Below are 13,425 nucleotides of genomic sequence, written 5' to 3' on the forward strand. Positions count from 1 at the left end.
CAATCCTATTCAACTTATTCATAAACAATCTGGAGAAAGGGGTAAACAGTGAGGTGGCAAAGTTTGCAGATGATACTAAACTGCTCAAGATAGTTAAGACCAAAGCAGACTGTGAAGAACTTCAAAAAGATCTCACAAAACTAAGTGATTGGGCAACAAAATGGCTAATGTAATGTAATGTGGATAAATGTAAAGTAATGCACATTGGAAAAAATAACCTCAACTCTACATACAATATGATGGGGGCTAATTTAGCTACAACTAATCAGGAAAGATCTTGGAGTCATCATGGATAGTTCTCTGAAGATGTCCACGTAGTGTGCAGCAGCAGTCAAAAAAGCAAACAGGATATTAGGAATCATTAAAAAAGAGATAGAGAATATCTTACTGCCCTTCTATAAATCCATGGTACACCCACTTCTTGAATACTGCATACAGCTGCAGTCTCCTCATTGCAAAAAAGATATACTGGCATTAGAAAAGGTTCCAAGAAGGGCAACTGAAATGATTAGGGGTTTGGAACAGGTCCCATATGAGGAGAGATTAAAGAGGCTGGGACTTTTCAGCTTGGAAAAGAGACGGGGGGGGGGGGGAGAGGATATGATAGAGGTCTATAAAATCATGAGTGATGTGGAGAAAGTGAATAAGGAAAAGTTATTTACTTGTTCCCATAATATAAGAACTAGGGTCCACTAAATGAAATTAATGGGCAACAGGTTTAAAAGAAAGTTGTTCTTCACACAACACACAGTCAACCTGTGGAACTCCTTGCCTGAGGAGGTTATGAAGGTTAGGCCTATAACAGGGTTTAAAAGAGAACTAGATAAATGCATGGAGGTTAAGTCCATTAATGGCTATTATCCAGGATGGGTAAGGAAGGTGTCCCTAGACACTGTTTGTCAGAGGGTGGAGATGGATGGCAGGAGAGAGATCACTTGATCATTACCTGTTAGGTTCACTCCCTCTGGGGCACCTGGTATTGGCCACTGTCAGTAGACAGGATACTGGGCTGGATGGATCTTTGGTCTGACCCAGTATGGCCATTCTTATGTTCAGCCATAAAGCTCCCCACAGTCACCCAACACAGGCACCGCCCTGGGTGATTCACTTCCTCTCCCCCTCCCTGCCCCACCAGCCACACTCCATGTATGGCCCAGCTGACTGCTGGGGCAGGGGGTGCAGAGCTCAGCAAGGGGCTGCTCCCCCAGGCCCGGGGCAGGGATACGAACCAGCTTCCAGGCCTGTCTCCACTCAGGTACTACCCTGGCTTACATGTTGCATCGGCCCTGGGCCCCACAGTGGATAGCTACACCAAGCCCTGCCTGACCGCACTGCTCCCAGGAAGCTGCAGGAGGTAGTGGATGGGGGCCCAGAGAGCTGTGGGGGGCCGAGCTGTACTACCCTCAGTGGAGCTGGGCACAGTGGCTGTACCCTGCCGTAAGCAGAGCCAGGGCGGGGGAGGGGGGGAGGAAAGAAGGAAGGGGGCACAGCTCACCAGGCCATTGGCTGCTCTTAGAGCAGGGGCTCTGCTGGAGGCTGCACACAAGGTATCAGGCCAAAGGGGGCTGGGGTCTCCCGCCAGGCCAAGCTCCCTGCCCCAGGAAGCCAGTCTCCAGGGGGCAGAAAGGGGTGTAGGGGGTTGGGTACAAACTCTGGCTAGGGGCTTTGTGAACACTAGGCCCTGGGACATGCCTGAGCCTTCAGCCTGCCCAGGCAAGGGCCCTGTGCCTGGGGACGACAGCAGCAACGTGACCTCGGTAAAGGAAGCCGCCCAGCTCCTGCTGCAGGGCCTGGGACAGCTCAGCTCGTCCTGGCAGGGATTGGCAGCCTGGCATCTCCCCTATGATTCAGGCCAGCCCCTCCCTCCAGCTGGGGCCACCTGCAGGATCCGAGGAGACAGGCCCCACCCAGAGACGGCCTTTCGCTCTGCTGAGCACCACCACCGAGGGCTCCCCAGGGCACGCAGCAAGAGCCTCATGTTACCCCCTAGCAGAGCCATCAGTGAATGCAGCTGGGGGTGGGGGAAATGCGCCCCACTGCAGGTCAGAGGGAGGTTGCTGGAGAGAGCAGGGCCAGGGGCCCCTCCAGCCAGTGCCCAGCGTAGCAGCAGGCTGGCCCTGGACACTGGCAAAGGAAGCAGGCCAGACAGGGGTAGAGGCAACGCCTTTAACACACCAACTCTTTATTGGCTCCCAAGAAGCAACACGACATTGGAAAGCAGCAGGCAGCTCGGCCTGGGGTCCCCCAGGCGGGTCAGGGCACCTCTCAGTGCGGCAGATGATGGGGGACCAGCTTGTAATGGGCACCGCAGGAGGGGCAGCGCTGGGGCTCCCCCTTGTGCAGCCAGAACCAGATCACACAGCTGTTGTCTTCTTCACCTGGGTGGGGAGAAGGGGGGTTAGGCGGGCTGAGGTCACTGGGGGGAGTGCGGGGCCATTAACCAGCAGGGCAGACGGGGGCTGAGAGCGGAGCCCGTCTCGGGGGACGCCAATCAGGGAGAAGGGAGATGGGCGACTCCAAGTGGCAGCTGCCCCATGCCCTCCTGGCACACTCCGCACTAGGCCTGCAGTACAGGCCCAGAGCAGGGCCGCCATGCTTGGGTGTCTGGAACAGGACCCAGGCATCCTGGCTTGTACTCCTCCCCTCAGGAGGCCAGGGAACACTGACCCCAGCTGACCCAGCTCCTGCAGCTCAGGGGCCAGGCAGGAAGCCAGAGCGAAGCCTTGTCTGAGCCCAGCAGCCAGCTCCCGCCAGGCCTTCCTGCCACATGGGGTGCCCTGAAGAAGGGAGTTAGCCGGTCAGCCCAGAGCCTCTGTCCCCCCGCCCTCTTGCACGACGTGTCACTCACAGATGCAGCCCACGATCCTCTTGCTGGAGATGGAGGGGACCAGGTTGGGATCCTCCTTGGTCCCAGCGTAGCGCTTTGGTTGGAGGATGTTGTAGGGATCCTACAGGGAGTGCAGGAGGCAGAGTTTGCTGTTGCACCCGCCTCTGCCCCAGATCCTGGAGCTCTGACTGGGTGGCCAGCCCTCATCCCCAACACCGCGCCCTGGTTCAACCCAGAGCCTGCAGCACCAGCTGGCTCTGCTCCACACCCAGGAGTGGCGCTGCCAGTCAGTCCCATGCCACGCAGCACTGAGCAGCGCTACCCCAGGGACACGGGTGGCACTGGAGCTCCTGCTTAGCTCAGCTTGTGTCATTCTAAAACCAGGATCTCCCCCACCCTCAACCAGTGGGGGTCTCCGCATGGCCTAACTGCAGCCCTGCACCCCCCAAACTCCACCTAACGCTGTCAGTGATTTACCCTGCCTGTCGCACAGTGAGACTGGCCGCCCGCCCGGAGGTGGGGAGCACTAGACTATCAGTGGGGAGAGGGGAGGGTGGGGATTAGGGGACCCATTTCAGGGTAGCTCTGCTCACCTGTCCCTTTTCCATGGCCTGCATGACTTTCCTCTCCAGCCCTGTTGCTTGCTCTTCATCGCTGGGGATACCTGGGCATGGGAGAGAAAGACAGCAGTAGGGCGTGAAGATCCCCTTGTCATGGGCAGGATCCCTCCCACCCCACAAGCAGTTCTCCACACACACCTCCCAGCTGCTTGGGAGGAGTCATCCCAGGGCAGGAGACTATCAGGCGGGAGCAGAGGGAAACCATCCCATAGTTGGGACCCTCCATCCAGGTGTGTCACGGGCTCCCTCTCGCACTGAGGAGATCCCGAGTTATTAGGAAGAGAGAATTTGCTCATTAGAAATCTAGCTAGCTGGGTTGTGATGACCGGGAGAACCACAGGGTGACTTGCCTGCCGGGTGCAAAGGTTGCAGCTCTCTCAAGACATCCAGACAGGCTTATGTGTAGTGCTGGGGAGGAGCTGGCGGTCATGGTACATGTAGGTACCAGTGACATAGGAGAAGGTAGAGAGGTCTATTCAAGATAGTTAAGTCCCAGGCAGACTGCGAAGAGCTACAAAAGGACCTCACAAAACGAGGTGACTGGGCAACAAAACGGCAGATGAAATTCAATGCTGATAAAGCAAAGTGATGCACATTGGAAAACATAATCCTAACTATACATATAAAATGACGGGGTCTAAATTAGCTGTTACCACTTGAGAGGGATCTTGGGAGTCATTGTGGCTAGTTCTCTAAAAACATCCACTCAATGTGCAGCGGCAGTCAAAAAAGCAAACAATGTTGGGACTCATTAAGAAAGGGATAGATAATAAAACAGAAAATATGTTGCCTCTATATAAAATCTATGGTACGCCCACATCTGGAATACTGCATGCAGATGTGGTCACCCCATCTCAAAAAAAGATATATTGGAATTGGAAAAGGTTCAGAAAAGGGCAACAAAAATGATTAGGGGTATGGAACAGCTTCTGTATGAGGAGAGATTAATAAGACTGGGACTTTTCAGCTTGGAAAAGAGATGACTAAGGGGGGATATGATAGAGGCCTAAACAGTGACAACGGGTGTGGAGAAAGTAAATAAGGAAGTGTTATTTATTCCTTCTCATAACACAAGAACTCAGGGACACCAAATGAATACGCAGCATATTTAACACACACAAAAGGAAGTATTTCTTCACACAATGCACAGTCAACCTGTGGAACTCCTTGCCAGAGGATGTTGTGAAGGCCAAGACTAGATAAGTTCATGGAGGATAGGTCCATCAATGGCTATTAGCCAGGATGGACAGGGATGATGTCTCTAGCCTCTGTTTGCCAGAAGCAGAGAATGAGCGACAGGATGGATCACTTGATGATTCCCTGTTCTGTTCATTCCCTCTGGGGCACCTGGCATTGGCCACTGTTGGAAGACAGGATATTGGGCTAAATGGACCTTTGGTCTGACCCAGTAGGGCCGTTCTTATGGTCCTGGAGGCCAAATGTAGGCTGCTAGGTAAGAGATTGAAGTCCAGGACCTCTATGGTAACATTCTCTGAAATGCTTCTGATTCCACGTGCAGGGCCAGTTGGACAGGCAGAACTGCTAGTCCTGGAGCCCATAAGAGGAGAGGCAATTCTTTAATTAGTCCTAAGCATCCCAAGAGTTGAATATAGCTGAACTGCTCGGTAACAGCAACCATAATTTACTTAAATTTAAAATCCTTGTGCGGGGGGAAAACACCAAAGAAACCCACTACAATAGCATTTAACTTCAAAAAGGGGAACCACACAAAAAGGAAAGCTAGTTAAATGGAAATTAGAAGGAACAATCACAAAAGTGAAATGTCTGCAAGCTGCAGAGAAACTAGTTAAAAACACCATGACAGAGGCTCAAATTAAGGTAAAGACCAAATAAAAAAAGACAACAGTATGAGGACCAAAAAAATGCCACCACAGCTAAACAGCAAAGTAAGAGAGGCAGAGGCAAAAAGGCATCCATTAAAAACTGGAAATCAAATCCCGAGGAAAACAGAAAGGAACAAACATGGCAAGTCACATGTAAAAGTGCAATTTGGCAAGCCAAGAAAAGAATTTGAAGAGCAACTAGCAAGAGACCAAAACAAATTTTAAAAAAATTGCTGTAAGTGTTTGTAATTTCATCAGAAGCAGGAAGCCTGCCGAGCAATCACTGGGGCCACTGGACAATCGAGATGCTAAAAGAGCACTTAAATTCTTTGCATCGGTCTTCACAGAAGAGGATGTCAGGGAGATTCCCACACCAGAGCCATTCTTTTTAGGTGACAAATCTGAGGAACTGTCCCAGATTGAGGTGTCAGGGGAGTTTTTGGAACAAACTGATAAACTAAACAGTAATAAGTCACCAGCAGGTATTCACCCAAGAGTTCTGAAGAACATACACATGAAATTGCAGAACTACTAACTGTGGTATGTAACCTATCAGACTCATAGACTTTAAGATCAGAAGGGACCATTATGATTTTCTAGTCTGACCTCCTGCACAATGCAGGCCCCACTCTTGTAACAAACCCCTAATCTATGTCTGAGCTACTGAAGTCCTCAACTTGTGGTTTGAAGATCTCAAGCTGCAGAGAATCCTCCAGCAAGTGACCCATGCCCCACGCTGCAGAGAAAGGTGAAAAACCTCCAGGGCCTCTGCCAATCTGCTCTGGAGGAAAATTCCTTCCCAACCCCAAATATGGCGATCGGCTAAACCCTGAGCATGTCGGCAAGACTCACCAGACAGACACCCAGAAAAGAATTCTCTGTAGTAACTCAGATCCCATCCCATCTAACATCCCATCACAGGCCATTTGGCATATTTACCACTAATAGTCAAAGATCAATTAATTGCCAGTTACTGCCCCCTTCATAGACTTAGCAAGCTTAGTCCTGAAGCCAGATTTGTCTTTTGCCCCCACTGCTCCCCTTGGAAGGCTGTTCCAGAACTTCACTCCTCTGATGGTTAGAAACCTGTGTCTAATTTCAAGTCTAAACTTCCTAATAGCCAGTTCATATCCATTTGTTCTTGTGTCCACATTGGTACTGAGCTTAAATAATTCCTCTCCCTCCCTGGTATTTATCCCTCTGATATATTTCTAGAGAGCAATCATATCTCCCCTCAGCCTTCTTTTGGTTAGGCTAAACAAGCGAAGCTCTTTGAGTCTCCTTTCATAAGACAGGTTTTCCATTCCTCGGCTCATCCTAGTAGCCCTTCTCTGAACCTGTTCCAGTTTGAATTCATCCTTCTTAAACATGGGAGGCCAGAACTGCACACACTATTCCAGATGAGGTATTTCCAGTAGAGATAAGGATGTGTTAGTACCATTATACAAGGCACTGGTGAGACCTCACCTGATGCATCCTAAAACCGCATTAGCTTTTTTCACATTGGCAGCTCATAGTCATCCTGTGATCAACCTATACTCCGAGGTCCTTCTCCTCCTCCGTTACTTCCAAGTGTTGCTGTCATGGAGTTCCCAGGCAATGCTCTGGAACTGCTCCCCACAAAGCCAGTCAGGACTTTGGGGAGCCTCCTCTCCCTTGGAACAGACTGTTTTCAGAGCAAGAAGCTCACACAGCTTCACCTCCTGGGTCTGCCCTTGGAGCATTTAGCATTTGCCCCTCCGTGTGCTTCCCACAGCAAGTCTGCCCAGGCAGGGTCCTGGGGAAGCCAGAGGGTCCTGCACCCCCACTTCGCAGTCAGACGTGACTCTCAGCCAGCCAGTGAAACAGAGGTTTATTAGATGACAGGAACATGGTCTAAAACAGAACTTGTACATACAGCGAACCAGATCCCTCAGCCGGGTCCATTCTGGGGGGCAGTGAGGCAGACACCCCCGTCTGCCCTCACTCTTAGTCCCAGCCAGCTCCAAACTGAAACCCCCTCCAGCCCCTCCTTCTCTGCTGAGTTCCTTTCCCAGGCCAGGTGGTCACCTGACCTCTTTGTTCTCCCACCCCTTTAGCATCTCCTTGCAGGGGGGGAAGGGCCTGACCATTAGTTGCCAGGCGACAGAGGGTCGGTCAGAAACTGAGGCACCCATATAGTATTCAGAGGAAACATTAAGAACAGTCCCACTTTGTCACAGATACGTCCCCAGTTTATAACAATAGTTCTTGTTATTAATCCCTAAATGCATGACCTAGCACTTTTCACTATTAAATTTCATCCTATTACTATTACTCCAGTTTACAAGGTCATCCAGATCTTCCTGGACGATATCCCAGTCCCTCTCTGTATTAGCAATACCTCCCAGCTTTGTGTCATCTGCAAACTTTATTAGCACATTCCCGCTTTTTGTGCCAAGGTCAGTTATAAAAAGATTAAATAAGATTGGTCCCAAAAATGATCCCTGAGGAACTCCACTAGTACCCTCCCTCCAGCCTAACAGTTCGCCTTTCAGTATGACCCGTTGTAGTCTCCCATTTAACCAGCTCCTTATCCACCTTTCAATTTTCATATTGATCATCTTTGCCAATTTAGCTAATAATTCCCCATGTGGAACCATATCAGATGCCTTACTGAAATCGAGGTAAATTAGATCCACTGCATTTCCTTTGTCAATCAGCTTCTGTACCAGATGACTGGAGGATAGCTAATGTGATGCCAATTTTAAAAAGGGCTCCAGAGGCGATCCTGGCAATTACAGGCCAGTAAGCCTAACTTCAGTACCAGGCTAATGGGTTCAAACTACAGTAAAGAACAGAATGATCCAACACAGATGAACACAGTATGTTGGGGAAGAGTCAACATGGGTTTTGTAGAGGGAAATCATACCTCACCAATCTACTAGAATTCTTTGAGGGAATCAACAAGTATGTGGACAAGGGGGATCCAGTGGATATAGTGTACTTAGATTTTCAGAAAGCCTTTGACAAAAGTCCCTCTCAAAGGCTCTTAAGCAAAGTAACCTGTAATGGGATAAGAGGGAAGGTCCTCTCATGGATTGGTAACTGATTTAAAAAACAGGAAACAAAGAGTAGGAATAAATGGTCGTTTGTCACAATGGAGAGAGGTAAATAGCGGTGTCTCCTAGGGTTCTGTCCTGGGACCAGTACTGTTTAACAATCAAATGATCTGGAAGAAGTGGTAACCAACAAGGTGGCAAAATTTGCAGATTATATAAAACTACTCAAGATAGCAGTCAGCTCTGGTCTTCACTAAGAGTTCCAAAGAGATCTCACAAAATTGGGTTACTGGACAACAAAATGGCAGATGAAATTAAATGTTGATAAATGCAAAATAATGCACATTGGAAAACATAATCCCAGCTATACATACAAAATGATGGGGTCTAAATTAACTGTTACCCCTCAAGAAATATTTGAGTCCCCGTGGATAGTTCTCTGAAAACATACACTCAATGTGCAGCAGTAGCTGTCAAAAAAGCAAAGTGTTAGGAACCAGTAAAAAGGAAAAGATAAGACGACAAAATATAATGCCACTATATAAACCCATGGTACCCTCACTCTTTGAATATTGCATGCAGATCTGCTTGCCCCAGCTCAAGAAAGATACACTGGAATTGGAAAAGATACAGAGAATGACGACAAAAATTAGGGGTATGGAATAGCTTCTGTCTGAGGCAAGATTAAAAGGACTGCGACTGTTCAGCTTGGAGAAAAGGTGATTGAGCAGGGGGCACAATAGAGATCTATATCAAATCCTGACTGATGAGGAGAAAGTGACTTCGGAAGTGTCATTTCCCCCTTCACGTAATACAAGAACGAGGTGTCACCCAGGCTATAGCTACACTACAGAGCTTACAGCGATGCAGCTATGCCACTGTAGCTGCTAGTGCAGACACTCTAAGGCTATGGCTACACTGGCGAAAGCTGCGCTGGAAGCCTCCACACCTTGCAAGCAAGCCACACCTGCAGCGCACTAAGCGGCCAGCCAGCGCTCCTGGCTGGCGCTGCGGCGCTGGCCCTCACGGCTGGCGCTGGCAAGGATTCCAGCGCAAGCTGGGTGGCTGCCATCCAGCGCCAGTGAACACACACACCAGCGTGCGCACCCACCAGCAGGTGATTGGCCCTCAACTTTTTATTTTATGCTTTCTTTGTTTTTTGTTTTGTTATCTGTTTGTTTTGTTTTGATTGAGCCGATTTGAGAGTGCTGAATACCTGGCTCTGTACAATCAAATGAGAGAACAGAAATCAAGATGAGAAAGAGAACAAGGCGATGAAGCTCCGTTGAAATAATAAATATCAAAAAAAACACAAAACACTACAAAAACAAACACTGAGGAGCTGTGAAACTGAAAATCAGAGGATGAGAAAGCAGAGGTGATGCAGGGTGCAGTGTGCAGGTTGCAATTTTTTTTTTTTTTTTTTCTCTTCTCTTTCCCCTCCTCCCACAGTACACCACACAGAGGAGGGAGTGAGGTGGGGCAGTTCCGCAGCAGGGGTTGTTGTTTACTATTAAGTTTTAGAGTAAGGCTCTCAAACATTTTGTGTTTTTTTTCCAATCCAAGCTAACACACAACACACACTCCAAAAATCCTCTCTCTCTATCTCCTCCCCCTGTCACACCACACCACCACCCCCCCCCCTCTTGAAAAAAGCACGTTGGTTGAATGCTGGGATAGCTGCCCAATGCAGCACTCCAGCAACAGCTGCATGCACACACACACCAGCGCAGCGCTGCTGTGTGTGAGTGCACACACACCAGCGCTGCTCCTACCCCGCTGGATGACCAGCGCTGCAAACTACCAGCGCTGCAAACCGTAAGTGTAGCCATACCCTCAGATGACGAGCTCCCATTGACTGAATTACTCCAGCCCCCGGGAGCATAAGGAGCTGTGTCACTTGGAGATGCTCTCCTGCCTACACAGCGCTGTGCACACCCACCAGTGCTCAGGTCAGTGTAACTCAGCAACATCATTTCTACCAACCTAAGCTGTAGTGCAGACAACGCCCCAGTTAAATAAAGAGGCAGCAGATTTAAAACAAACAAAAGGAAGCACTTCACACAGTGCAGTCAACCTGTGGAACTCCTTGCCTGGGGATGCTGTGAAGGCCAAAAGTATAACTGGATTAAAAAAAAAAAAAAGATAAGTTCCTGGAGCACAGACCCATCAATGGCTATTAGCCAGGATGGGCAGGGATGCAACCCCATGCCCTAGGTGTCCCTAAACCTCAGAGAAAGAAGCTGGGACTGGATGACAAGGGATCAAAAATTGCCCTGTTTATTCCCACTGAAGCTCCTGGCAGTGGCTGCTATTGGCAGACAGGACCCTGGGCTAGATGGACCAGGGTTGGGCTGACCCAGCCAGGCCAGTCTCACGTTCTTACACCAGGATCCTTGTCCGACCCCCCTTCCCCAGCCACCCCAGAGCCTCAGTCATCAGCCAGTCCCAGCATTAGACACGGGGAGGGGGGGGAAGCGGGGTAGAGACCCGCACTAACAGGGGCGTTTCCAGCCCATCCTCATTTCCCCAGCTGCTGCTCCCCGAGTCAGCGCGGACCGGGCCGCGCCCGCTGATCTAAACCGAGCTCGGTCCCGACCCTGGGGCCGCCGCACGCGGTCCGGCTGCCCGAGCCCCGGGCGAGTTCCGGGTCTAACACCCGGCTCAGCACAGCCCGTGCGCGGGGCTCTGGGCCGGGGGCCGCCGGAGACTCAAACCCCCCCGGGTAAGAGGGGGCAGGACCCGCGTCCCCACGCGGCGGAGGAGCCTGGTTCCCCCCCCCGCCAGTGACAGGCGCGACCCAGGATCCGCGCCGCAGGGTCACTCCGGGGGGGGGGGGTCACGGCAGCCCCCCCCCCTCGCAGAAACCCGCCCAGTCCGACCCCCCCCCGCGCCCTCCCCGGCCCGCAGCGGGACCCGCCCCGCGCTCACCTCCAGCCGCCAGGGCGCGGGCGGGGCCGGGCGGGCGGAGCGGCGCGGGCGGGGGGCGGCGCAGGGCCCGCAGGGCGCCGCACGCTCGCAGTAACCTTGACGCCATGGCGCGAGCGGACTGACTGAGCCGGGAGCCCGCGGACGGCGGCTTCCTTCCGGGAGACGGCCGGAAACAGGGCGGGACTTCCGGGACATGTGAGCGGGCTCCGCGTCCCTGGGTGCCTCACGTGACCGAGCGGCGCCGCTCCCTCGCTCACGTGACCAGGAAGCGAGGCTGGCAGGGCGGGCGGCTCCCTCCCACGTGAGGGAGGATGGGCGGGGACAGGCCCGCTGGCCCCGCCCCCCGCTGAGGTGACCCTGCCCCCGGCAGGTCCATCGCTCGCTCGCACCGAGGGGGGGGCCCAGAGGCACAGATGCGAGGAGGGCCCAGCTTGGGGGGCGGGGATGGGCCTTTCCATTGCCTCCCCCACAGGGCGCCCCCCCCGCCGCCGCCGCTGCCCTGGACCCCAGCCTGTCGCACCCACTTCCTGGCCCCATCTTTGTGCAGCGCCCTGCACGCGGGACTGCCCCCGTCTGCACCCCAAGGTGCTACTGCAACACAATGGTCGGGGGTTGGGGGCTCGGTTCAGTCGAGCTGGGAGACCAAGTGTGATGCCAGTCAGAGGGAGAGCGAGGCTCAGCCTGCAAAGAGAACTGGCCTGGGGCCAAGGGCCTCAGTCAGGCTCAAGGCATCAAAAATGGGAGGCCCAGAAACGGAGACATTCAGAATTACAGGCCACTTCTGCACAGGTGGGGCTGTATCGAAAGTGATACAGCCAAGGTCAGCTAGGCCCCACCTCCTGGAGCTCCCTCCCAGGGCCCTGTAGCACCAACAGCCATGTGAGAGGCAGTGCTTGCCAAATCTCACACTATTTAGTGTGTTTCTTCAAGCTCCTGGAGTCACCTGATCACACACGAGTCTCTTGCTTTCATTTCTTCTAAAAAGGACATTGCCCGTGGTTGACGAAAAAAGCTTTAAACTGCAACCCTGGATGGCTCCAACACCAGAAGGAACCTGACTGATGAGATCTGAATGCAAAGCATGGGCAGTATTGACTCAGTCTTGGCCAACACAGGACCAGTGTGGCTGTTTCCTCAGAGAGGTGGCTTTGTGCCTTAATAAAGTTCGGTTAAATGGATGTGCTCAACTCTTCTCATTCTCCTGTTCCTATTAGCACTAGTGGTTGATGGTCACATTAATTCACAGCTTTTCAGGACATCCTTTATCTTGTTAATATGCAAATGGCCTATCAACAGACCCTGCAACAATCCCTTGGCCTGGGGAGCTGTCTCCAAGCAGTGCTGGGTTCTGCGGACTTTAGCTAATAGTCTCAGGTGGTTCTTGGTAATAGTTTCCTAGATTCCAAGTCCAGAAGGGACCATTGGGATCATCTCTGCCCTCCGGAACGTAGCACTTCCCTGACTTCATTCCTCGTTGAACCAGAGCAGATCTTTTGGCAGTTCGGGGCTTGTGTAACACTTGAAATGCTCTGGCACAGGGCTTCAGCATAAATCCAACCTGCTGTAATTATTCCACCTCCCCGAGAGGCGGTACCTAGTGCCGTCTCCACTGGCGACAAGTCAGCTTCATTTACTAGTGTGGACCAGGCTTTCATCTCCTCGTTAGCCTCAAGCCAGTCTACAGTGAGAAGTTAGGTCAACCCAGCTAAGTCACTCAGGGTGTGAAAAATCCATCCCTCTGAGCAACAGAGTTAAGCCAGCCTAGCCCCCCCCCCCGTATAAACAGTGCTAGCTACCGCCTCTCCGGGAGGTAGATCACCTACGCCAACGGGCGAACCCCTCCAGCGCTGCAGTGAGTGGCTACAGTGGTGCCATTTCTAGTGTGATGTTCTTACCTGGACTGTGGGCTGGGCTGGGCTTGGCTGAACACCCAGGGCTGGGTTCGCCTCTGGGTTGCTCCCGTTTGGCTTATGTAGTCTGCAGAAGAGAAGAGTGAGGGGGGATTTGATAGCAGCCTTCAACTACATGAAGGGGGGTTCCAAAGAGGATGGATCTAGACTGTTCTCAGTGGAGGCAGATGACAGAACAAGGAGTAATGGTCTCAAGTTGCAGTCAGGGGCGGCTCTAGGCATTCTGCTGCCCCAAGCACGGCAGGCAGGCTGCCTTCGGCGGCTTGCCTGCAG

General features: G+C 52.0%; 1 protein-coding gene across 1 annotated transcript; it reads right to left on the reverse strand.

Annotated features, from left to right (window-relative positions):
• Positions 1-2,152: 2,152 nt before the first annotated feature.
• Positions 2,153-11,418, reverse strand: LOC120396460 (cytochrome c oxidase subunit 5B, mitochondrial). Its single transcript, XM_039521366.1, has 4 exons — positions 11,243-11,418; positions 3,421-3,491; positions 2,849-2,948; positions 2,153-2,378 (listed from the first exon to the last, which is right to left on the reverse strand). Exons 1-4 carry the CDS (start codon positions 11,346-11,348, stop codon positions 2,266-2,268), a joined length of 390 nt encoding a protein of 129 aa, XP_039377300.1. The 5' UTR covers positions 11,349-11,418; the 3' UTR covers positions 2,153-2,265.
• Between the last annotated feature and the right edge of the window lie 2,007 nt (positions 11,419-13,425).

This window comes from Mauremys reevesii, linkage group 2 (assembly GCF_016161935.1).
Source record: "Mauremys reevesii isolate NIE-2019 linkage group 2, ASM1616193v1, whole genome shotgun sequence".
In the NCBI taxonomy this organism is placed as follows: domain Eukaryota; kingdom Metazoa; phylum Chordata; order Testudines; family Geoemydidae; genus Mauremys; species Mauremys reevesii.

What these genes read in the sequence shown, in the direction of transcription:
- LOC120396460 (XM_039521366.1), bottom strand. Translation starts at nt 11,348, where the DNA reads ATGGCGTCAAGGTTACTGCGAGCGTGCGGCGCCCTGCGGGCCCTGCGC. An exon ending in AGGCCATGGAAAAGGGACAG is followed by an intron (nt 2,949 to 3,420) that starts GTGAGCAGAGCT and finishes CACTCCCTGTAG; the next exon opens with GATCCCTACAACATCCTCCA. An exon ending in GAGGATCGTGGGCTGCATCT is followed by an intron (nt 2,379 to 2,848) that starts GTGAGTGACACG and finishes CTCCCCACCCAG; the next exon opens with GTGAAGAAGACAACAGCTGT.